Source organism: Lepidochelys kempii, chromosome 27, assembly GCF_965140265.1.
Source record: "Lepidochelys kempii isolate rLepKem1 chromosome 27, rLepKem1.hap2, whole genome shotgun sequence".
Lineage (NCBI taxonomy): Eukaryota > Metazoa > Chordata > Testudines > Cheloniidae > Lepidochelys > Lepidochelys kempii.
Window position 1 is genome coordinate 15,625,551 of NC_133282.1, and position 22,226 is coordinate 15,647,776.

The following is a 22,226-nucleotide window of genomic DNA, read 5'->3' on the forward strand; positions in this document are numbered from 1 at the left end:
CACTAAAATGCGTTACCTAGGGAGGTGGTAGAATCTCCTTCCTTAGAGGTTTTTAAGGTCAGGCTTGACAAAGCCTTGGCTGGGATGATTTAACTGGGAATTGGTCCTGCTTCGAGCAGGGGGTTGGACTAGATGACCTTCTGGGGTCCCTTCCAACCCTGATATTCTATGATTCTAACCTGCAGCCTGAGGCTTGGTCAGGGAATCCAGTGCCCCACTAATTATCGCTGCAGCTTGTCTCCTGTCGGACCCTCATGCTGCAGGGGAGGAGAAGCCAGAGGGGCAGGAGGAGGCAGCGGAGGAGGAAAGAGCATCCTGGGAAGGAGGGCCAGGCCAATGACAAGCCACAGTAATTAAGGGCTCTATATGGCAAAGGAGGGCAACTTTCCTGGGGTTGATCCTTCCCTTCTCCCTGTTTGGGGATGGGTGTTATAGGTGCAATGGGGGGCAGTGGCCCCCTTGGCCATATACAGGGAGGAAAGGTGGGGAGAGCTGGTTTCTGTGGGAGGAGGGGAGAAAGGTCCAAGCAAGTACCCTAATGTTTAAAACATTCCTGAAAGTTTTAGCAAGTACCTCCCCCTCTCCTGGGTGAGAGATCCGTATGAAATCAGGTCTTGATCTATGGAGAAGTGTCCACATCAAAAATTGCCCCAATTGACAATCTCATTAGAGGCCAGGGACAATCTCTTCTCATGTCTTCTAGGCCCTAGGTAGTAGGGCAGCATGTGGAAACTTGTTTTATGCATAAATGGAGCACATCAGTCGGCAGGGCTGTCTGTAGCCCATCTAGTGAGCACGAGAGTAATACAGCTTTAGAAATCCCAGCCTGCCATGGTTAGAACTTTCAATGCAAAGGATGTAACTTTTCTCTCTGGACCCTAACCGGACCTTGAAAGCATGGCAGTGTGAGGGAGACAGAAATCAGAGGTATAGTTTTGAGTAAGGAGCTTTAAATGTGCAGAGTACCCATTCCAGCTGGGTCTGAGCTCAGCCCAGCTCTCTAGTCAGATGACACCACTTCTGCAGTCTGGTACTCATGGGTTTTTTTCCTTTTTAAAAGCTCTGCATATTTCTGACCTGTGCAGTGTGCGATGCTCTTTCACAGGCATCTGGAAAGTCTATGTTCCACACTGTAGAATCCCAAGTGTCTCAGAAAAGGGGGCAGTGGCTACATGGCACCGAGTGGTGTTTCCCTTGTCTCACTGTGGGGGAGGGAATGCTGGGAAAAGGTACTAGGGCAAAGTCCCAAGTAACACATGAGATCACTGCTATCCAGGCAGAGCAGATGGGACATGCTAGCCAAGCTCCTCCTTGCAATGACTGCGTGGTTGGTACGCCTCTACCCTGGGAAGAAAGTGAAAGGGCCTAGGAACGTTCTTGGGGAAGGCAGTGGATGCGCTTCCCAGTGCACCTGCCTTGATTTCCATATTATGCATCCCAAATGTTGGTCTTCAAAACTACAACTGTTCAGTTTCAACCAGAGTTTTCCCTGAGAATTCAAAGTAGCAAGACTTCTCCCTAGGAAAAGCCAAGTGGGCGTGTGGTGAGATCAAATATAATTAACCATCTTTGCCTCTTTCTGCAATGCAGCCTGGTATGACAACATGCATCAGGGTCTCTTTATAGCACTTACTAGGGGCAGCAGTCCGCTGTGGCTGGATCCATTTTGTAAGCACTTGATGGCCTAGATTTAATGGTAACTAGAACAGCCATTAAGGTGTGTACAGTATAAACATAGGTCTGATCCTGCAAACTCATGGGAGTGCCTCTTGTGGGAGCTTCAGGGTCGGAGACCTTCATTTTAGAGACTAAGCAGGTGTGGCAAAGATCAGGGTGTTGCTCTGGGCTTGCTAGAGATGGCCCCTGGGGGTGACCAGCTCAGGGAAAGAATGGTGGAAAGGTGTTTCAAATCTGCCTGTTTTCCTGCCACTAAATATTCAGGTCATGTGTCTGCTAAGACTATGGAGATTATTGTATTACAGAAACAGAGCAACAGTGAAACATGACTGGGGAGGAAGTGATTTTTTTTTTTTCCAGCCCATAAAACTCTGGGCCTGTTTTTCAGAGGAGGATCAGCACCTACAACTCCTAAGCTGTGGGAGTTCGGCACCCCAGCGTTAGGTTTTTAAACATTCAACTCTGAAGCATTGGAGGAAAGTTATATGTGAGTACAGATTCTTCCCCTCGCTGAAAGCTTATGGGAACTCCTCCTCCACCCCTCTGCATCCTGCACAGGAGATTTCCACTGACCAGGTCAGGTTCTTTTCTAAGGCAATACAATAACATTTCAGGTTGCCTACATGAAAGCAGCTTTTCTTCAGCTCCCTTAGGTGCTCTGTGTGCCCTGAAGCACCATGCGTAGGGTGGGTCATAATGATTTCTTCTGCCCCCATTAGTGGCCCGGAGGCAAAAAGCCAATGAGAACGTTTCATCTGGTGTCGCAGCTGCTGTGATCAGTGCAGCCAAGACTTCAAAGCCCTGTGCTACAGGAGATCATTCACTTTAATGGTAGGGCTGATCTTTTAATAGAGGTGGCAGCCATCTGTGGGGAGGAGAGTCTCAGCTAGGATTTGGGGGCTGTCTTTTTAACCAACATCTTCAGCTTCCGGAGAGCCCATTGGAGGAATGATGAAGAGAAATCACCATGCTTGTGCTGAGAGGTCATAGCCTGGAGGGTGGGTGTGCATCTCAGGTGGGCTGAGGGCCTGGTGCTGACCAGCGTCGTCTTCTGAAGGGCAGCCGCTGCGCTCTCCTGGAGAACAGCCTAGAAGTCCCAGAGGAAAGACAATTACAGCTCGGAAGGCTGAATTGCTCACAAGCCCAAAGGAGATCAGACTATTTTACTTTGTCCCAGAGGAGGTTAAGAGGTGGCTCAAGCACCTACAGGGGGAGAAGATATCCAATAGACTCTTTAGCAGAGGAGGCATAACCGGTTCTGGGAGCTGATAAATTTGGGCTAAAAAGAAGACATTTTTAACAATGAGGGGAGTTAACCATTGGAACAATTTACCTAGAGATGTGGGGGTTTCCCCATCACTTGGAGCCTTCACACCAAAACCGGATGCCTTTTCAATCATTATGCTGTAGCTCAACCACAAGCGTGATGCACTGTGGGAGGTGCCTGTTGCTAGGCTGGAGGTTGGGCTAGATGATCAGAAAGGTCCCTCCTGGCCTTAAAGTCTGGGACTCTGTGAAAGTCAGACTCCTTAGGACTTGTCTACATGGGGAAATTCACTGGCATAGTTACTCCAGAATAACTATTCTGCAATAGCTCCCCATGTGGGACACCTATTCTGGAGTAAAAATGCCTTTTCTGGATTTAGCTTAATTCACTTTGGAAGCGGCAAGACAGAGCAGGGACTTCTAGGTTGTATTTTTGGTCCCATCACTGACTTTCTATGTGAGGCACTCGAATTCCCCCTGGATACAATGGGGGTGATCACTGAGCCCTGACCCCATGGTGAAATCCATTTGTGTTTGCAAAGGGCTCACAGACTGTTGGATGGGCTGAAAGCACTAAATGTTATTCCTAGTCCCTCTTCTTCAGCCTGCTGTGGGAATTATTATTGTTTATATGCAGCAGCAGCAGGGACTGGGGCCCTGTTGTGCGGGGTGCCGCACAGACATAGACTATGAGTCATTCTCTGCCCTGAAGAGCTCGCAACCTAAACAGACAAGACAGACAAAGGAAGAGTTGTTATCCCAATTTTACAGATAGGGAAACTGAGGCACAAAAGCCCTCCACGCACGCACACAGACTGGGGATCCTATTGTGCTGGGCGCAGTACGTAAATAGAATAAGAGAAAGTGCCTGCCCTGAAGAGCTCACAAGCTAAATAGACAAGACAAAGGGTGGATGAAAGGCAGGATTATTGTCCCCATTTTACAAGTGCGGAAACTGAGGCACAGAGTGAGCTTGAGCAATTTGGCCAAGCTCATACAGGGAATTTGGGGCAGAGCCAAGAATTAAATCCAGATCCCCAGCCTATACCACAAGGCCATCATTCCTGTCTAATCCAGCCTTTCCCCTCCTCTTCTTACTGGTCAGGGATGAGAACTGCCAACAGCCAAGGCCTGACACAGCTGGAGGGAGGGGTTTTCTTTGTAGAGAGAGAATGATGTCCCTCTACGTTTGTACAGGGTGCCCAGACTCTATGGTGATGGCCGTATTCGAAATGCGGATGCCGAAAAGCCTTCGTAGTGGCTTCCTTACCTCTCTTGCTGAGGCCTGTGCCCTGGAGTCCTCAGGAGGGCAGAGGCGGTAATTGGAAAACAGCCTCTTTGCCTTGGAGAAGATGGCCCCGTGTGCGTCTGCTCCCCATTTGTGACAGCGGCTGAGCTTCTGCCTTAGCTCCTCCTCCGGCCCCTTCAAGTCAGGGGGTCTGAAGATCCTGAGGCCCCCCCTGCAGAGCTGACAGGCAGGGTTGGGATGAAGCCACCAGCTGGGCCCAGGCTCTGTCCTTGTCTCATGAGAGGTTTCAGGCGAGGGATTGCACTGCAGTGCTCCAGGGGAATCCAAGCTGGGAGAGCCGGTCAGCCGGGAGAGGGTGACGCTTTCTGGAGAGAAGGACCGGGAAGCCCTGCCTGATGAGGGTGGCACTTCCTCCACTCTAACTCCCGGGCTGCCCCATCCCTCCTGCAGCAGAAGGTCCCCGTCCTCTCTCGACTGATTGAAATCGTTCTCAGGCAAAATCTTATCCGCGCCGAGTGATGCTGGGCCCTGCTGTGGAGTCGCCCCCTCCTGGTCCCGCTCATACCCACTCTCTGTGTCATCTTCACCTCTGGAAGGGCTCTTTCCCCCTATCAGGCACCTGATGATGTTGTAGCCACTCTGGTCCCTGATCCTGGGCTCTAGGGTCTTCCCCAGGCTGGCTTGCAGTTCATCCTCTGTGGCCACCAGGGCCTCTTTGGTTGAGGTCACAGATGGCGAGCGTGTGGCCAGTTCTGCACCCTTTGCCTCGGGGACTCCCCCTTCCGAGCCCCGGTGGCTGGCGGGCGAGTCGGAGCCAGCGTTCTGCTTGGCGGCCACAATTTTGATCTGCTCCCCCGAAGTCCACACCATGTCCACTGGGGCGGCCTTCAAGAGGTGGCACATCAGCTTCACGAGGCGCTCCTGGCTGTCGTTGTTCTGGACCCAGGGCAGATGTTCCCCTGGAGCCTTTGGGACCATGGTTATCCCCATGGGCTGGCCTGCTCCGAGCGAGGCCTCCTCCTCCTCCTCTCCGCTGAGGTTTAGCACCAGCACCCCAGTGCTGTCGTCATGGCTGTCAGTTGATGTCATTTCCATGCGCTTGTCCTCTTCTGTATCCAGCTCTTCGATATCTTCTACGACCTGAGGGAGAGGAACAAACCAGAGCAGAGCTCCAGAACAGGAGATATGGGGCTTGGAGAAGCAGGAGGGGGTCAAGTGTGTAGCACAGGTCAGGGGATGGGGATGTCTGTGCTACAGGCTGGAGACATCCCAGTCACAAGTGAATCTATCACTCCAAAGACAAAGGACTTTACCTCTGTTAACTGAGATAGCATTAGGGCTTCCAACCTCTCTAGGCCAGTGGGGCAGTGGAGGGGGGACTCCAGGACCCAGCCAAGCTACACAGATAGGCCAATGAAATACAAGGAAAAGGCCTTCCCTGGAGAACGCCAAGGAAAATAAACTCAACTAAAGGCCCAATTGTGTCACAAGGTGTGTGTGTGTTAAATGGCTGCTTTCCCCCGTGACTGATCACAAGGGGCGTGTGTGCACAAGTGCATCGTCCGCTGGGACTTGGAGGATCTGAGACCCAGTGCAAGAGCAATGCCCAGCCGACTGGGTGACCTTCAGCCTTGGAAGGACCAGTCTGAGCCGTTCATACGCATTGCTGGGCTGTGACCTGGACATCACTCAGTGGAAACACAGCAGCAGTTGGGGATGCAAACAGGATGTGAAGGGGCATGAGGAACAGGCTAGGAAATAGCTCGGAGAATATCCTAAAGCCCAGATGGGGATCGATGGGGTGGCCTGAGCTGGAGCCGTCTGGTTAGTCCTGGTCACTCCACCTCAGCTGGGGCAAAGCCGATGGAGAAGGGGGCTCTGGAGAGACCGAATGGGCGAGGAATTAGCAGTGGAGCCAGCTGGGAACTTCGCTCTGATACGTGGGCGGCCACGCTTCAGAACTGAGTGCCATGACCTTTGCCCTCTGACATCAGAGATGCCGGGGTGGCTCGGGGGCGAGGTCAGAAGCGGGAGCCGCGACAAGGGTTCCGTCCCCACCTCCAGCGCTGACTCAGCCTGGGCGGGTCTTTTCCTCAGTTTCCCCATCTGTAGGACAAGGGCGAGCTCCAGCTGCTGCTCCTCCGCTCTTCCCCCTGACCCTGGCCTTACTGGAAATCCTGGGAGGTGGGTGCATGGAGCTGGCGCCAGGAAAGTAGCCAGCACAGTGCCTGACGGGACTTCGGAGGAGTCTGGCCCCAGGCCCTGCAGCGCAGTGGGGCCAACAAAAGGAGACTCACGACCCGTGGCTGAGTCTCAGGCTTCGGCCTAGTCAGGAAACGGCTCCCCGGCTTCCCTCCCTCCCTCCGAGGATCCTCTGTGGCTCCATGGCCACTGTACAGCTTGGCCCAAACAGCTCCTCACCAGCTTCCCTTCCATGGTGGCCGTATCACTACGCCGGGTTCCAGCCGTGACGAGGTCCGGTGTGGCGTGCTCGGGACTCCCAGCTCCGCTCTGGGAGTGCAAAGATGTCCTTGCCCTGCAGAAGGGACTGGGCATCAGTGAAAGGGGCCGGGGCACCATCCCCCGAGCCTTGGGGGCAGCATGCCCCCGTCCCCAAGGCTCATTCCAAGTTGGGGCTCCCTGCGGAGGGTCCCGAGGTGGTGGCCAGTCAGCGGCTATTGTGATGGCAGCTTTGGTGGGGGGGGGGGCCTGCTGGCCCACTGGGCCAGCATGCCCCCAACTCACTGATGGCCAAGCAGCTGCTGGAGGCTGATATTGATCGTGGACAGCAGGATCCCTGGGAATATCACGCCTTGAATAGGGCTGAGTGTGGGCATGGGAATCCACCCACAGGAAGCGGCTTGCAGGGTCCGGGCCTGGTTCCACGCTGGTGATCCAGCGGCAAATAATCTCCCGATTCCATTAGTGCCTGAGCCATCTCCTCCCACTAATAACTGGCATGTTTTCAATGCCGAAAGACAACTTGTGCTGCCATTTGCACCTGTAAACCTCTGTCCGTTAATGAACTAATTAATGCCCACAGCAAACCAGAGTTACTAGCCCTGTGGGGAAACTGAGGCACAGTGTTACTAGCCCCCAAGTCGCTCAGCGCATCAGTGTCAGAGGCAGGAATGGAACCCAGGCATTCCTGGCTCCCGGGCCTGTGCTCAGATCACTAGGGTGGGAGGAACGCCGGGCACTGTAATCCATGTGTCCCTTTAACCCCTGGGCTGCTGTAGATCCGATTCTCTGTCCCTCTCCCAATCTCACTGCCAAGCACCTGCTTCCCAGCCCCTTCCTTCATCCTCAGCCAGCAGAGCAGGATACAACCTCCCCCCCTCCCTCCAGCCTGATGTCACAAAGGGGCAGGCGAGCCTCCCCATAGGGCACTGTCTCCATAGCAAAACGAGTGCAGGGCTGGCAGGTTTACCAGGGTTGCTCTCTATGATGTATATTACAGTAGCACCTGGAGCTCTGTCGAGCTAGGTACTGCAGGGAGAGCCCAGCTGTACCCCCAAGAGCTCAAGCAGAGATCCTTGAAGGTATTTAGGTGCCTAACTCCCATCAATCCATAGGAGTTGGGCACCTAAATACCTTTGAGGATCAGGGCCTTACCATCCAGGTGGATAACGGATAGGAAGAGAAACAGCAGAAGAAGGATTTACCCAACACCTGCAGGGCTTGTCATGCCAACAGCTGGGAGCCCTTTACAAAGGAAGTCAGCATCATTTTATGGGGAGTGAAACTGAGGCACACAGCAGGGAAGGAACGTGCCTGCGGTCACCAAGCAGGCCAGTGGCAAAGCTAGGGTTAGACCCAGCTGTCCTGAGTCACCTTCACCGCTAACCATGCTGCCTTATCATGACAAATGGGCCCAAGCTGAGAATTCCTGACTCAGAATCCAGCCCCTTGAACCAGGAGGTGCTTGGGGTTGGTTTGATCCATTTAGATCCCCGGCTGAGTTTGGATTATGTGTAGCAGTGGGGCTGCTCAGAGCCAGTTTTGGAGGGATGCTGCTTTGGACCCTTCTCCCCCCACAGGAGCTTGGGGCTAGGGCTTCTACAGGTGCAGAGTGGTCCCTAGGGGGGGTTTCAAAAGCAGGCAAAGCACCTAACTCCCCTTGAAGCTAATAAGAACAAGCCACCTAAACACCTGCTTCCCCCAAGGCCCTCTGCTTTCAAGCCTACTGCAGGGAGAATGCCCTAGGGATGCTGAGCCCAGGTCCACCCCTGGCAGCTTTCCACTAATGATGTGGATACATTAACCCTGCTCCCCCCCTCAGCCCCTGATTGATGGGATGGGAGTCAGCTGCAGCCCCCGTGGGAGGCAGAGTATAAAGATGGCAGCTCAGCAGCAAACTGAGGGGCTATAGAGTATTCCAGGTAGAGAGAGGGGTGCTGCAAAACTCCAACCCCTATGGCTGAGGCAAAGCTGCAGGAGGAGGCTGGGGGATGCAGCACCTCCCTGGGGGGTGTTTTGGCCTCTGACCTCTTTGCCTGCCCCCACGAGGAGTGTGATGCTGTGCTCAGCAAGGAGAGGAGGCTGCAGAATCCTCTTTCTGTGCACATGGGGGAGGTAAGAAGGGGACCTGCACCCCTCTAGGAAGGTGGGGAGAGGGCTGCCCTGCTCCATGGCTCCAAAGAGCCTGTTACCTGCTCTCCATGGGGAAAGGCGCACCGGAGCTGCCTGTGTCAGCCTATGGCTGACCTGCCTGAGCAGGGGTTGAAAGCAGGTGGGTTGGCTACTTCTCTTGATCCTAGAAGTAACAGATCTAATAAGGTGGAGCTGTCTCAGGGGGGAGACATGCTGATTAACCCTTTGTGAGCCTGGGCTGTGTCACTCTTGAGTGGCATGTACCTCATGACTACTGAGTGCCTGGCTACCAGCCCTCCTGCATTGGGTGTCTCGTACAAGCTGTTTGTTTGTTTGGGACTCCTTTAATCCTTCTGCCCCTACCTCCTTGATTATTGTACATGGCCCATCCCTGAGTGTGAAGGGGCCTGGGAGGGTGGCCAGTCCTTCACAAAGGCACGTCTCTGCAGATGGCTCAGCTGGGTGACCAGGACGGCTGTGGCAAGCGATTCCACCGCAGAAGCTCCCTGCAGATGCCCAAGCTGCAGCAGGGTGATGCCAGGCTGAACAGGTAGGGTGGGGGGCTTGGGGAAAGTGGCTTGTCTTCTTTCTCTCTCTTCCCCTCCTGTTGCTCAGGCCCCCTAATTCCCCTGGTGTCTAATGGGCCTTGGTGGTCCCTAGCGGGTCTCTCGGGGAAGCAATGAGCCCATCATGGCTGGTGAGCCCTCTGGGGAGGGAAGCAGGAGGTAGGAGTGCCCTGGTGCCAAACTGAGCTCTGGGCCCCATTGTGACAGGTGCTGCACGAACACAGTGAGAATCCCTGCCCTGGAGGAGATAAGTGTAAATGACACCACTGACCAAGGGAGAGGGAAACTGAGGCACACAGAGGGGAAGGGAGTTGCATGAGGCCACACAGCAGCCTAGTGGCAGAGCTGGGAGTAGAACATGGTCTCCTGACTCCCAGTCCAGTACCCTACCCACTAGGCTGTGCTGCCTGCCACTGAACTGGCCAGGCTGTGGGCAGGTCAAGTATCCAGACGCCCCCGCTTCTCTTCTCTCCTTCCCCCCCCCCCCCCCCGGGCACCTGTCCCTGCCTTATGTTCTTGACTACACACCCCTTTCCTTTGGCTAACTGGCCTGGGCTGTGCTGAGCCTGGGCCCCATCGGGCTTGGCTTGGCGCTAACCCCTGTCTATCAGCCGTGTCTCCACGTTTCTCCAGCTGCTTGGATGCTGACTGCAAATCTGCCTTTGTGCCTGAGAACCACCTGCCCAAGCACTGCAGGGCCCAGCATGGTGCGGAGAAGTCCTTCCAGGTAGTGCCTGCTGGTGGCAAGGAGTTAATGAGGTGGGGTGTTGGGTGAGGCAGAACAGCTGGTGCGTGATGGGGGGTGGAGGGGGGCAGATAGGGGTCTGGTCACAACTGGCTTGAATGGGCTCTTGGACTCTGACTCCTGTTGGGTCTGATGCCTGGGCCACCCCTTTCAATCTGGGGGCCTGGTGGGCCATCGCTCTGGTAGCCCAGATAGCCCCCTAGGCATAGGGTGTGATGCCAACAGAGTCCCTTCTCTGGGCTGACTCTCCCTTTCTCTGAACAGTGACTTGGAGCAGCACCTCTGTGGGGCGGGGTCTTCATCTGTTCGGTGACCCTGATTTTGGGGGGGGGGTGAGCCTTGGCAGCAGGAGCTACGGCTAGGGGAGAGGGGGTGGGGATCGTCCCAGTGCCCCTCTCCTAGTGCATGGGTCGGGGGGGGGGGCAACTCAGTGTTAGCCAAGCTGTGAACAGTGGGACTTGGGGGGCAGGACCAGATTCTGGGTCTCCTGAAGCTGGGGGAGTCTGTTCCTTCCGTGAACACATGAGGGCGCCAGAGGTCACGGCTCTGGTTGTGCTTGTAAGATGGCAAGAAGTGGGGGGAGACTAGCAAAGGGCCCGGCAAAGCCCCTGGCACAAGTGTGAAATGATCCTCCCCAGAGGCCGTGCAATGGGCCCGCAGAAGCGATTTCCCCCTCTGCCCTTACAGGGACCCCGAGCCTGGTTTGTTACCCCCGCCTAGCCAGCGTGGGCGTTCCCAGACCCTGCCTGGCCTTGCAGCCCTGGAGCTGGTTGGGGTTTGCAGGGCCGCTGGTCAGTTCAAACTGCCCGAAAATGGCTAGCATGAGAGAGAAACTTTCCCTTCCATGCGGGATGCTCTAAACGGCACCAGCAGATGTTTGATTCCCTGACGCAGGTGTCGACAGGCTCCTGTTAAACTGCTGGGAGCTCCCTGCTGAATGGGAAGCTGAGGCTGCTGACTTGACTGTCTCTGGCTCCCCATCTGCAGTGGACCTTTGCCCCCAGGCTGGGATGGGGACATCCTTTGGAGCTCCTGCTTCTCACTGGCACAGCCGCCCCCGGACGCAGCATGCCAGTGCCTGGAGGCGAACCAGCACCTCCGTGGTGGGAGGCGCCCCGCTGGAGAGCGGCTCTGAGCACAGGGCACCGGTACTGCAGGCCGGGCTCAGCAGCCACCTGGAGACTCCTGTTGTCCTGGGGTGGCTCCTTCCAGCCCAGTTCAGCATCTCTGCACCTGCTGATCCCCCTCAGTGTCCTCTTCTAGGATACTGGTGCCCCAAGCCAGACTGCGGAACTGTCTTGCCCACCTGGACGGAGCGTCAGAAACACCTACAGCAGCACCCTGGTAAGGCAGGGGTGTAGGGGAGCCCCTCCCCTCCAGTCTGCCTGCATTTCGCTGGGCCAGCACTGAATGGGTGGCATCCCAAATCAAACATGGCTAGCTTGTAATATCGGCAGGCTGGGAGGTCACGTTATCAGCCCCAGCAGGTGGTGGTGGAGAGGTCTTCCTTCTCCAGGCTGTGGCTAGGGAGGAAATGTGACTTGAGAAGCCCAGGGCTTCCTTTCTCTCCTAGTCAGGGTCTCCCTTTCTCTGGGCATCACCAGTAGGGGTGGGGGGGGGCCACGAATGGCTTGTGGGGGTGACTCAGAGTGGAGTCAAATGATGGAGGACCTGGGGGTAGGTCAAACCCCAGTGTCCTGCTGACCTTCAGTCCAGGCCAGCCTGGCCACACCTGGCATCCTTGCACCATGCCCCCCTGGTGGTGCTTCCACCTTGCTTGGGAGGCTGGAGCGAAGAGTGGGATCGGCCTCCTCCCCCAGGCAAGTGGAGACAATTGTGTCCTAAGGCTGCCCTACCTCTTCTCCTGCCCCTGCTGTACTCCAGATGGGCTCAGTGGTTTGAGCATTGGCCTGCTAAACCCAGGGTTGTGAGTTCAATCCTTGAGGGGGCCATTTAGGGATCTGGTGCAAAAATTGGGGATTGGTCCTGCTTCAAGCAGGGGGTTGGACTAGATGACCTCCTGAGGTCCCTTCCAACACTAACCTTCTATGATTCTTCATAACCTGCCCCTCCTCCTCTGACTGATGGCCCTCCTGGGGTTCTTGAGGGCTTTCCGCAGCTGCCTCTGCCCTTCCTTGGGGCTCTGGATTCTGTGGGGGCCATCGGATACTGGTTACACTGGTCTGGGGCTAGTCCTGTGTCCCTCCAGCCAGTAGAACCTGTCCCATCAGAGACCGGCTCCAACCACCCCTCCGCTCCCAGCTCACACCACAGAAGTTACTTGGAAGTGGCCCTCCTCCGTTTCCACATCCTCTCTGGGGCAGGGGTATGAATCCCCCAGAACTCCTGGGAAGCAGCCGGGCGCTGGGGTGTTGGTTCTGTCTGGGGGCTCAGCCCGTGTTCTCCCGCCCAGCGGAGTACAAGTCCCAGCTGTGTCCGAAGCTCTTCAAGAAGCCAGGCGGCCTGCGGCAGCACAAGTCCTTCCGCAGCTGGCAGAAGCGGGCGCTGCCGAAGCCCAGGTGGCTGTGCCCCAAAGCTGACTGCCAGGCCTCTTCACCACCGTCTTCAACCTGGAGAGCCACATCCGGATGGCGCATCTGAAGCTGCTGAAATATCATTGCTACTTCGCTGGCTGCAAGAAGGCCTTCGCCATGCGGGTGAGGAAGCAGCAGGGTCTCTAGGCACTGGGAAAGGGGGGGGCATAGAGCTGAACGGCAGGGGGGCTGTGGGGCATAGAGCTGGCTCTAGGCATCTTTACTAGCAGTAGCAGAAGGGTTTGTGCAGGGAGCTGGCTGAAAATGGGCTTTTTTTTCCATGGGAAAGTTCTAGGAAGCTTTTTTAACTTGATCAATTTTTTTGATTTGGCAAAAAATCAATTCCCCCCCCTCACCCCCCCCCAAATATTTAACTTGGGAAATGCTGTCACAGTGCCTCATGGGAGTTGTAGTTCCATTTCCTCATGCTCCTATTGGCCTCTCCAGGCAGGGGTCCCTGGGTGGACTAAATTTCCCATGATGCACCATCTTCCCCCTCATGTTTGGGGGAGCAGTTGCATCATGAGAGATGTAGTCCAGCAGGTGATCGTGGCCCATAGATGAGACAGGAATCAGGAGAAACTAAACCCCCATGAGGCACTGCACTAGAATACCCAGTCAACCCTAAAATATTTGAATAAGAGGGATTTTGGTGGGGGGGGCCCTCTGGCAGGGGTTTGTGCTCAGTGACTTACTCCTTTTTCCTTGGCAGGAGAGTCTAATCCGGCACCTGACGGTCCATGACCCCACAAAGGAGAAACTGAAGGTAATTGGCCCATGCTGGAGTGGGTGAGTCACGGGCCCTTCCTGAAGTAGCAAAATCTGTCACTGAAGCTGGGGTCTGGTCCCAAACTGGAGGGGGGTCTTCTACTGCAGTGGGAAGTAGGGTGTGACCCTCCCCAATGGCTCAAACCCAGGGTTAGCTAGGAAAGACCCTCTAACATCAAACCACCACAGGGGCTGCCATGGGAGGCATCTGCCCTGAGCGCTCCGGGGGTGCGGCTCTCTGCTGGCAGTGGTTGCAATAGAAGCTTGTTGGGGAGAGGCTGGGGGAGCACGGGGGGCCTTATAACGAGGCAAGGCTGCATAGGGCTTGGGGTGGCAGGGTGCTGGGGGAGCCCCTGAGGGGGAATAAGCCCCCAGGCCAAGGCCCTGAGCCCCGCTCCTCTCTGCAGCCGCAGCGCTGCTGGCCCAGCAGGAAAAGCCAGCAGCGGCTGGGCACCCAGCGGCAGGTGCTGGTGGAAGAGAACCTGAGCCCGCTCTTCAGCCAGAAGCTCTATGTGCGGCTCAAGCGCAGCCGGTTGGGCTTCCCGGCGGGCGAGAACGGCCCTGGGCCCCTTGCCGCTCCTGCGTGCCAAGGCCAAGCTGGAGAGCGACCTGTCGGGGCTCTTCAACGAGCGCCCCTGCCGCCACGCTGTGGAGCCCGAGGTGAACCTCAGCGCCCTCTTCCAGCTGCCACCGGGCCCCAGGAGGTGGCCTAGAGACAACATCCAGCCCGGGGAGATGCTGCCTGGTGCCAGGCAGGGGGGCCCCCAGAGCTCAGAGGCTGGGCTGTCCATGGCTTTCAGCTGGTATTTGCTTTAATTCTTTTTCCCCCTGGAATGGGTGGAAGGGGAAGCTCCCTGGGGCAGGAAGAGGTTGGTCCAGGCAAATGAACCTCCCTTTTACGTTGGGTTTTTTTTCCTGCCAAGCAGAGGGTGTCTATTGAGTTTAAGCAGGGGGCAGGGCTGTCCCTGACCCCAGCAAGTCTGTAGGGGGGTTGTGTTCCAAGGACAGGCGGGGTTTGGGGGATACCTGGCCTGTGCCCACCTGCAGGTGTGACAAGTGGGCCAAACACTGAGCAATAAACACTTGCTGGAAAGCTGAGCCCTTGTCTCCTCTGGCCTTTCCTCCTCTTCCCCACCCGGTCTGTAGGCTCGCAGGGCCCGCTGGGGGTGGAGGGGGCATGAGGTGCTAACTGTGGGGGGCCCCCCCGCTGTGTTCCTAGGGCTGGGGGGTTGCCTTGGGCTCTTCCTGGGAACTGTTACCAGGCGCTGGGGCTGCTGTGGCCAGAGCCAGCCCCAAGCACTGGGGAGTGGGGTGGTCATGGAGCAGAGCTAGAATCCGCTTCCCCCTCCAGCCATTCCTGAGCCCATGGTACAGGGACCGGTCATCTCCTGCCACCCCCTGAGCCTCTGGGGATCTCCAGTTCCTGCCTCTGAGGGGGCAGGCTGCACAGGTAGAGCCCCCTGTAGGTCACCCATGGGAAGTGGGACCCTGTGTGGGTGGGAGGTAGCCTCCCCCCCGCTCCCCCCATGGCAGGGGCTCTATGGGTAGGGAGGGGCTGGCAGCCTGGTGCCTTGCTGGTGCATTCACAGTGGGGGGGGATGTGGACTGTGGTTGATCCAGCTCTGGCCCTCCACCAAGCAAGGCCTCTCCTCACTGTCCAGCCCCGGGGACAGGCCCTGGGGGGGGTGGGACTTTTTTGTCAGGGTGGGGAACAGCCCCTGCTCACAGCGTGGGTGAGCTGTCTCATGCCCCCTCCTGTGCCCTCTCTGGGCTGGTGCATGGAGCCGGCTGGCTCAGACCCTGAGTGTGGGGTGGGGGGAGTTGAGGGGGGTAGTCCTGGGAGTGCCCAGCAAACAGCGCTGCCCTGAATGCTCATTTGCTGAGCAGTGAGTGCAGGGTTAGTGGAGGGGGGGTGAGGTGCCCAGCATTGCTCCCCACCTTAGGAGGGCCACGTGCATTGCAGGGGCTAGCCCGGGACTCCTCCTCACTGAGCAATGTGAGGGGGTGGGCCAGGCTGGCACTCAGAGGAAGCCTTGGTGCAAACAGGGAGCCCCCATTAAGCTGGGGCTCTGCTGTGTTCAGCCCCAAAGGGCAGCTGAGGGGCCCATGGAAGGACTCTGAGCTGCCTTGAAGGGGCCATTGTGGGACTGGTGCGGGCGTTGTTCCCCCCCATGTGGCAAGGGTCTGCGATCCAGCTCACGCTGCCCAGGCTGAGCTGGCTGCAGGGCCCTGCTAGCTGCAGCCTCCTGCCCCCTCCAGGGATGAGGGGTCTGTCTCCAGGGGGGCAGTAGGTGTAGGCCAAGTTCTCTTCTCCTTCCCCCCCCTCCCTGCCCAGAGCAGGAGCAAGAGGTAGTGGGGGCATTGTCTGTTTCCTCCCCCTGCCTACCCCCTCCAGCGTTCCCCAGGCAGGTGACTCAGTGCCGTGGGGGCGGCTGCCTCTGACTCAGCTGTCACAGGGAGGGGACCTGCCCTTAATCTGGGCCTTGTGCTGTACCAGCCTCCCAGCCCCAGCTGCTCTCATCTTTCTGGGCCCTGCTCTTCTTCCCAGCCCCCCTTCCCCTAGGCAGGGCTTGTCCGTCCCCCCTGCCCCCTTTGGCAGGGGAAAATGAGCAGCCCTGGCTCAGTGCTGGCAGGGGATAAAGTGCTACCCCTAGGGTGTGAATTCTCCACCCGTGGGCCAGCATAGGGTGAGCAGACAGCAAGTGTGAAAAATCAGGACACTTTTCTTTTGTGGGGGTGGTATAGGTGCCTATATAAGTCATAGGCTCTAGTAGGCTGTCTGGTCACCCTTGGAGGGAAGACTACCTCCTGCCCCCTGGTACAGATGCAGAAGTGCAGAGCTGATGCTCCTCCAGCCTGACCCACAGCCGTGCCCTCTATCATCCCAGACCGGGGCTGTCCCCTACCCCCAGCGGTCTGCTTCAAGTGAGGGCCTCAGGGCTTTGGCCAGCTGTCAATTTGCATGTGGGCCAGTGGCAGGGAGGTATTCTCCAGGGCATTGCCCAGCCCGAGAGGCAGTACCTGGGAGGACGTTGCGTGCTCCAGCCTCCCAATACTGCATATGGGGCTGGATATGCAGGAATTGCTTCCCCCAGGGTTGAAATGCAGCCTTCTCTGGTGTGGAACAGGGCAGCTCGCAAACAGTGCACAGCAATGGTGCTTGGCTGTTTGGGACAGGAAGTGAAGGATGGCTATATCTGGTGGGTGGGGGTTTGGGGGCAGGGCAATGTGGGGCCTCTGGTGGAGTGGGGCTTGCCAGGGTGGAAGGGGCTTTGAGATGAATGAGGCTGGATTAGGGGTGGGGGTAAGGGTTAACATTAACGAATGCCTTGCTGGCCGCTTCCCCCAGAACTGGTAGTGTCAGTGTGGGGAAAGGGTTAATGCCAAGCAACTCTTCTTAAAGCCTGGATGTGAATGAGCAGAAGTAGCCAGTGATGAGGGGAGGAGGATGGGGGCCTGGGGTGGGGGGGTTATGGGGACAAGAATACTGTGGGGGGGTGGAGATAAGGCAAGGGGGTGGGGGCTAGGGCTGGGATCATGGGGTGGGTGTGAGAGAGAGGGGAACACTTGTCTGTCAGTGTGTATGGTGGGCATGTGAGGTGGGGGGGTGCATAGGGGCGTGGGGAGGAGATGGGAGGGTGCAGGGCTGGAGGATGTGGTGAGGCTGGGGTGTGTGGAGGTGGGCTGGGCATAGGGGCAGGGGGGGTGAGATGTGCGTCTGGAGGGGTGCATGGGGAGCTGGGGGTCTCTGGTCTCAGCAGCTCCACCAGGCAATCGTGTGGGGAGAGGCAAAGGCTGGAGCGGCTTTCTGGGCACATCCACGCATGTAAACCCCCCCCCCATGTGTCCGGGAAGTGCTCCGCTCTCCTGTAACGGGCAGCTCTGAGGGGGGCCGCACTTTGCGGCTAATGCAAATGGGCCTGGCATTTGCTTAGTGGTTTGGAAACGGTCCTGTCCTCCCTTGCTCTGGCACCTTCCCAGCTCGGGCTGCAGGGGCCGGCTTGGCCGTTTAACCCTTCGCTGGTGCCACACATCTCCCAGTGGCGAGGAGCGAGGTGCGTTGGCTGAGCGGGGCCGGGGGTGGCACGGGCAGGTAGCAGGGTGTCTCCCCCTAGCCCCTCATCCCTGTCGCCCTGAGGGACGGCTGCACAGCCCTGCAGGGTTGGTGTGAGGAAACGGGGCTGAGGCCACTGGCTTCGCTCTACTTGTGCCTCTAAGGGCACGTCTACACAGCAGCTGGGAGCACGTGTCCTAGCTGGCCTAGCCAGGTGCACCCGAGAACAAACCTTCCCCAGACCCCTGGGTACGTATGCAGGTAGCTAGCCCAACCTGCCACCCATGGTTCTGCTGCGTGTCTACCCAGTGTCAATGGCTCCGAAGAGCCAAACCTGTAGGGCAAGTGCATAACTCCAAACAACCCTCAGACCCTTCCTGTGGCCATGTACAGTGCCTGGCGCACAGGGAGGCTGGACCTGCAAGGGTCCTGTAGGCCCTACAATAATACAAAGGGTAACAACATTCACTGACAACACCCACCCCTCCCCATCTTCCTTCTCAGAAGCCCTTGGTGAGCAAACGGAGTGGCTCTGGGCAGAAGGAAATTCGCTCCCGAGCCCCCTTATGCAACTGCAGGTGGTCCGGCATGGCCCCTCTGCACCATAGGGAGTGGAGATCACCCAGTGAACATGCTGCCATTATTCCAGCCTTTGTTTGCTTCCACGGTCGGATTCTTTTCCCTTTTAAAGGCGGCTCATGCTAGGAACTGAAATGCTTTCAGGTTGTCATGCTTTTTAAGCTGGTTTTGCCCAGCTCCTGGTGTTTGCTCTTGGGGGGCTGGGATCTGGGCTGAACTCGCAAGCAGGCCGGCCACGGAGAGTCCTTGAGTGGGGAGAGCTCCAAGGAAAACCTCTCCTTGCAGCCAGTGCTGGCCCCACTGCCCCAGCGCAGTGCAGGGGGGCACTGTGGGCTCAGTAGGGGGCGCTCTCCCCTGGCAGTCAGTGCGGGCCCTAATGCCCCAGTGCAGCTTTAGCCAGTGCTGTGCTGAGGGAAAGGGGGGGCCAGAGGAGGTGCTCTCCTCTCAGCATCAGCACTTGCCCCAGTGGGGTGCTAGAGAGCAGGTTAGGGCCCTGCCCCACCCCACCCTACTCCCCTCCCAGTCAGTGCTGGCTTGTGGTGCCCAGGTGCAGAAGAGCCGGGGGGCTGCGTCTCCAGCTGGGGCACGTTCCAGGCTGGAGCTGGGAGGAGGGGGTACAGCCCTGCCCTGTGGATAAGCCCCCCTGTGAGGGCAGGGGCTGTCTCCACTCCCAGCGCTCCCCACTCTGAGCCCAGCACGAGGCTGAGGTCTCTGTTCCCAGCCCCTGGCTGTAGCCGGGCAGAGACGTGCTTGTCCCTGCCTGGCCGGAGCCCTGAGTGTGATGCATCCTGACAGGTCGGGACGCTTCCCAGCTGCCCCCAGGTGAGAGGAGGGCCCCAGCGCAGCCCAGAGCCCTGGCCAGGGGCCAGCTCCAGCCACAGCTGCTCCCAATCTGTCAGCCAGGGTGGCTGGGGAGGAGAGGGGCCCAAACCACAGGGGGCTTGTGGGTGGGTGCTGGTGAGGTGGGTGGGCAGGTGTGTGCTCGGTGCTGCAAACGGAGGAATCCCTATGCTGCCTCATAGCGCTGCCCTTGCAAGATCCAAAGGGCCGTGCACCTGCTGCCCCAGAGCCAACTAATGGGCCCATCTACCCCGGTATCCCACCCCTACTGCCCAGAGCCAACCACTGGGCCCATCTACCCCAGGATCCCACCCCTGCTCCCCTGGAGCCAACCAAGGGCCCATTTACCCTGGTATCCCCCCGTCCCTGCTGCTCTGGATCAGACCAATGGGCCCATCTCCTGCTTCCCCCAGACGCTAGCAGTCGGCGAGTGCTGTTGCTGTGGAAGGCAGCCCTTCCCTCTGCCCCAACAACCCACAATGCACCTGGCCAAAGGCACAGCGGGGCACATGGCTGGAGCATCAGTTCCTTCCTGACCCCTTGTGTCCTGAAGCCTGAGATCTGCTTCCCTGTGAGCTGGCCCTGTCTTGTGGGGCGATAGATGTTATTAATAGCTGGAGAGCCGCTGGTTGGGATCTGTGTCAGTGACCTCTCCCTGCAGCGGAGTGCACAGAACAGAGCCGTGCTTTCTTTTGTTGGTGCTCAATGTATTGGCCTGAAATCCTAGCCCCCCACTCTGTGTGGTGTGGCTGGAAACCGAGAGCCCTAGATCCCTCATGATCTGCACCATTAATGGGGGGGGACACACTCGCTTGGTCCTGCTTCTTTTTGCAGCGCTGGGATCTCTCCCTTAAACTTCTCACCCCGGTTCTGCCCCACACAGGCCTTCACCACGCTAGCAGTCCGCAGGGCTTTTCTGATTTCTCTGTCTCGGGATGGGTTTTCCTAGGCTCTGGCTGGGATTGGCCAGCACTAACTGGGATCATTTGCATGACAATTGGAAAAAAGAAAGAGAGCTCCAAATGGATTGGTTTCAGGGCTTCCCGCTTTGTCTGGCTGGAGTTATAGGGGGGAAGGGAGGGTGCAAGGGGCTGGAGATCTGTCAGGTTATTCTGCAGTGGTTGGCTGCGGTGCCCAGTGGGGTACCCCAGGCAGAGTGCCCAGTGCCTCTGGCCTCAGGCCGGGGCGTGCACTGGAGAGACACTGGCAGGGGATGTATCACACCCAGTGCGTACGGGGCCCGGTGTTCCTGGAGGGACATTGATGGCGCCCAGCGCAGTGCATATCATGCCCAGTGACTCTGACCAGCCTCCCACCCCCGTCCCCGTTACCAAGATCACCTGGCTCCATGAGGTCGATGGCCGACCAAGGGATGCTCCAGCCTGGTGAGTGGCTTCCGAGCTCCAGCCCAGCTCCAGACCCCGGCCACAGACCTGCTGCACCCGTCACGCCAGCCCCTCCGGGAGCCGCCCTCCAAGCAGCTGCTGAGACCGAACGAGCCTCCCTGTGGCTTTGCTTCCCCTGTCCTATGAGTGGAAGTAAATATCAATGCGATGTGACATGAGATGATGGAAAATTCCCAGCCCAGGCTGGAGACGCTAACGCAGCCTGATGGGCCCTTGCTGCCTCCTGGCTCCTGGTACTTTTCCGTAACCCAGCCCTGACTCAGCTCCACCCATGGGAACAAGCCTTTCCCAGCAGAAACACGAGCCACACCCGGCTCTGAGGGGCCACCCGGGCACTGCCAGACCTGCTCTTGGCCTCTCGCTCCTGTTTACCCACCTCAGCTCCTCCTCCCGTGGGCCCCCCCAACTCCTGAAGCCACGCAGCCACTCCCAAGGGGTGGGAGGGTGGCTGGGCTCAGCCTGGAGCCACAAACGTTCTCCATGTGCCAACCCAACAGGCCCTGCACTCCCGGGAATGGTGCCCATGTGCCAGTTGCTCGGGAAGAGGGGCCACCTGGCTTCTGTGAGCAGAGCCGAGAGCCAGTGCGGAGACAGGGCAGGGGGCGGGCTGACTGCCCGGTCAGGGGCCAAGCCAGCCCCAGAGCCAGGAGAAAGCAGGAGCAGGCAGGGAAGCCAAGCGGGAAACCTGCATGGCCAAAGAGAGCAAGGTGGGTGTGCCGCCTCCTGGGGAAACTGAGGCACTGTGGAGGGCGATGAGGCATTGTGGCCTCTGTGCTGGGGGCTCTTGGTTTAGCCAAAGCACAGGGCTTGGGTGCTGCCCCCGAGCCGAGTCTCCCCAGGAGTTTGGGCTGGGCGAGCCCGTGGGAACGGCCACAAGTCCCCTGCCCCAGGCTCAGCTGCAGCCCCTGGTGAAGAAAAGCCAGCAGGAGGGCTCAGAGGCGGGGCGTGGGGTGTAATGGGGCCAGGGCAGATCTTGGCTGGCTGCAGCCAGGCGCTGGGAACGCTGTCCTCCGAGCAGCCCTGGGCAGCAAGCCAGGGGACTGGGAAAGCAGCTGCTGGAGGAATGTCATCACCTAGCCTGGGGGCCAAGATGCTGGGGATCCCCAGAGGCCTGCCTTAGGCTGGCTCTCTGGACAGCAAAATGCACTTCCACACAGGCAGTTCCAGACTCTGTCCCCACTCCGCTTGGCATGAAAGGGTTGGTGCCACGCAGCAGCGCCCCCCCCCCCCTTCCTGGGCAGCCAAGCAATGCCCCTGCTTCACCACCTCAGGGGGAAGGTGGGCACCATGACACCGGCACGAAGATATGGCCTGCTCTGACACATGTATGCAGAGCTCTGGGATCTCCCGACCGGGTGGTGCCTGGGACTGGCTTGCCCTAGCACTGATCAGCACCAGTGGACTGCATATGGCCTGGGAGCCAGGACTCCCTGACTTCTCACCCTGCCTCCCTAAGTGTCTGTGTGCACCTTTGTGCCTCAGTTTCCCCATCTGGGGCTGTTGATGCCGACTTGCCTCCAAGGGTGAGCTAACGGTTGGTTGGTGCTTTGTTGCTGTCACATGCCTGTCACTCGCTGTGGTAGGGGGGAGCTGTCTCCTCTATTGGGGTTTCTCCTTCATTGCAGGACTGTGGCTGTTCTCAGGGCAGTCAGCCTCTCAGGGGTTTACCCAGCACCTGTCGGCCTCGTTAGCGGGGAAGACGTGCCGTGTAATTGCCAAGCAGCTGCCTGGGCTGTGAGCTGGCTCCCATCTCATTGACTCCAGTGGGGAAGGATTGGGCCATGGCAAACACAGCACCTGCTCTCTGAGTCTCACGTCTGCTCCAACAGCTGCCAGGGGGTAGAGGAAAAGGAGCTGTGGGGTCAGGTCACGCTCCAGCCCCATCCACCCCAGGCAGTGCCCCTGTTGCCCTGTGCTCGCTGCCCTGTGCTGCAAACCTTCGAGGCATG

The 22,226-nt window shown here is 58.1% G+C and overlaps 2 protein-coding genes across 2 annotated transcripts; one reads left to right on the forward strand and one right to left on the reverse strand.

Moving 5' to 3' along the window:
• Positions 1-1,442: 1,442 nt before the first annotated feature.
• On the reverse strand, positions 1,443-20,418 carry LOC140903766 (uncharacterized). The gene is made up of 4 exons (XM_073325536.1): positions 20,212-20,418; positions 6,614-6,728; positions 4,214-5,332; positions 1,443-2,764 (listed from the first exon to the last, which is right to left on the reverse strand). Exons 2-4 carry the CDS (start codon positions 6,626-6,628, stop codon positions 2,564-2,566), a joined length of 1,335 nt encoding a protein of 444 aa, XP_073181637.1. The 5' UTR covers positions 6,629-6,728; positions 20,212-20,418; the 3' UTR covers positions 1,443-2,563.
• LOC140903739 (uncharacterized) lies at positions 8,590-14,324 on the forward strand. Its single transcript, XM_073325481.1, is given in 9 exon segments — positions 8,590-8,767; positions 9,235-9,335; positions 9,985-10,078; positions 11,101-11,440; positions 12,510-12,644; positions 12,647-12,753; positions 13,343-13,396; positions 13,806-13,960; positions 13,962-14,324. Coding segments are annotated over 9 exon segments (1,398 nt in total). The 5' UTR covers positions 8,590-8,608; the 3' UTR covers positions 14,215-14,324.
• Positions 20,419-22,226: the final 1,808 nt, after the last annotated feature.

Coding starts and splice junctions, on each gene's coding strand:
- LOC140903766 (XM_073325536.1), bottom strand. Junction 2,765..4,213: donor CACAGGCCTCAGCAAGAGAG/GTAAGGAAGCCA, acceptor TGGGACTTCTAG/GCTGTTCTCCAGGAGAGCGC.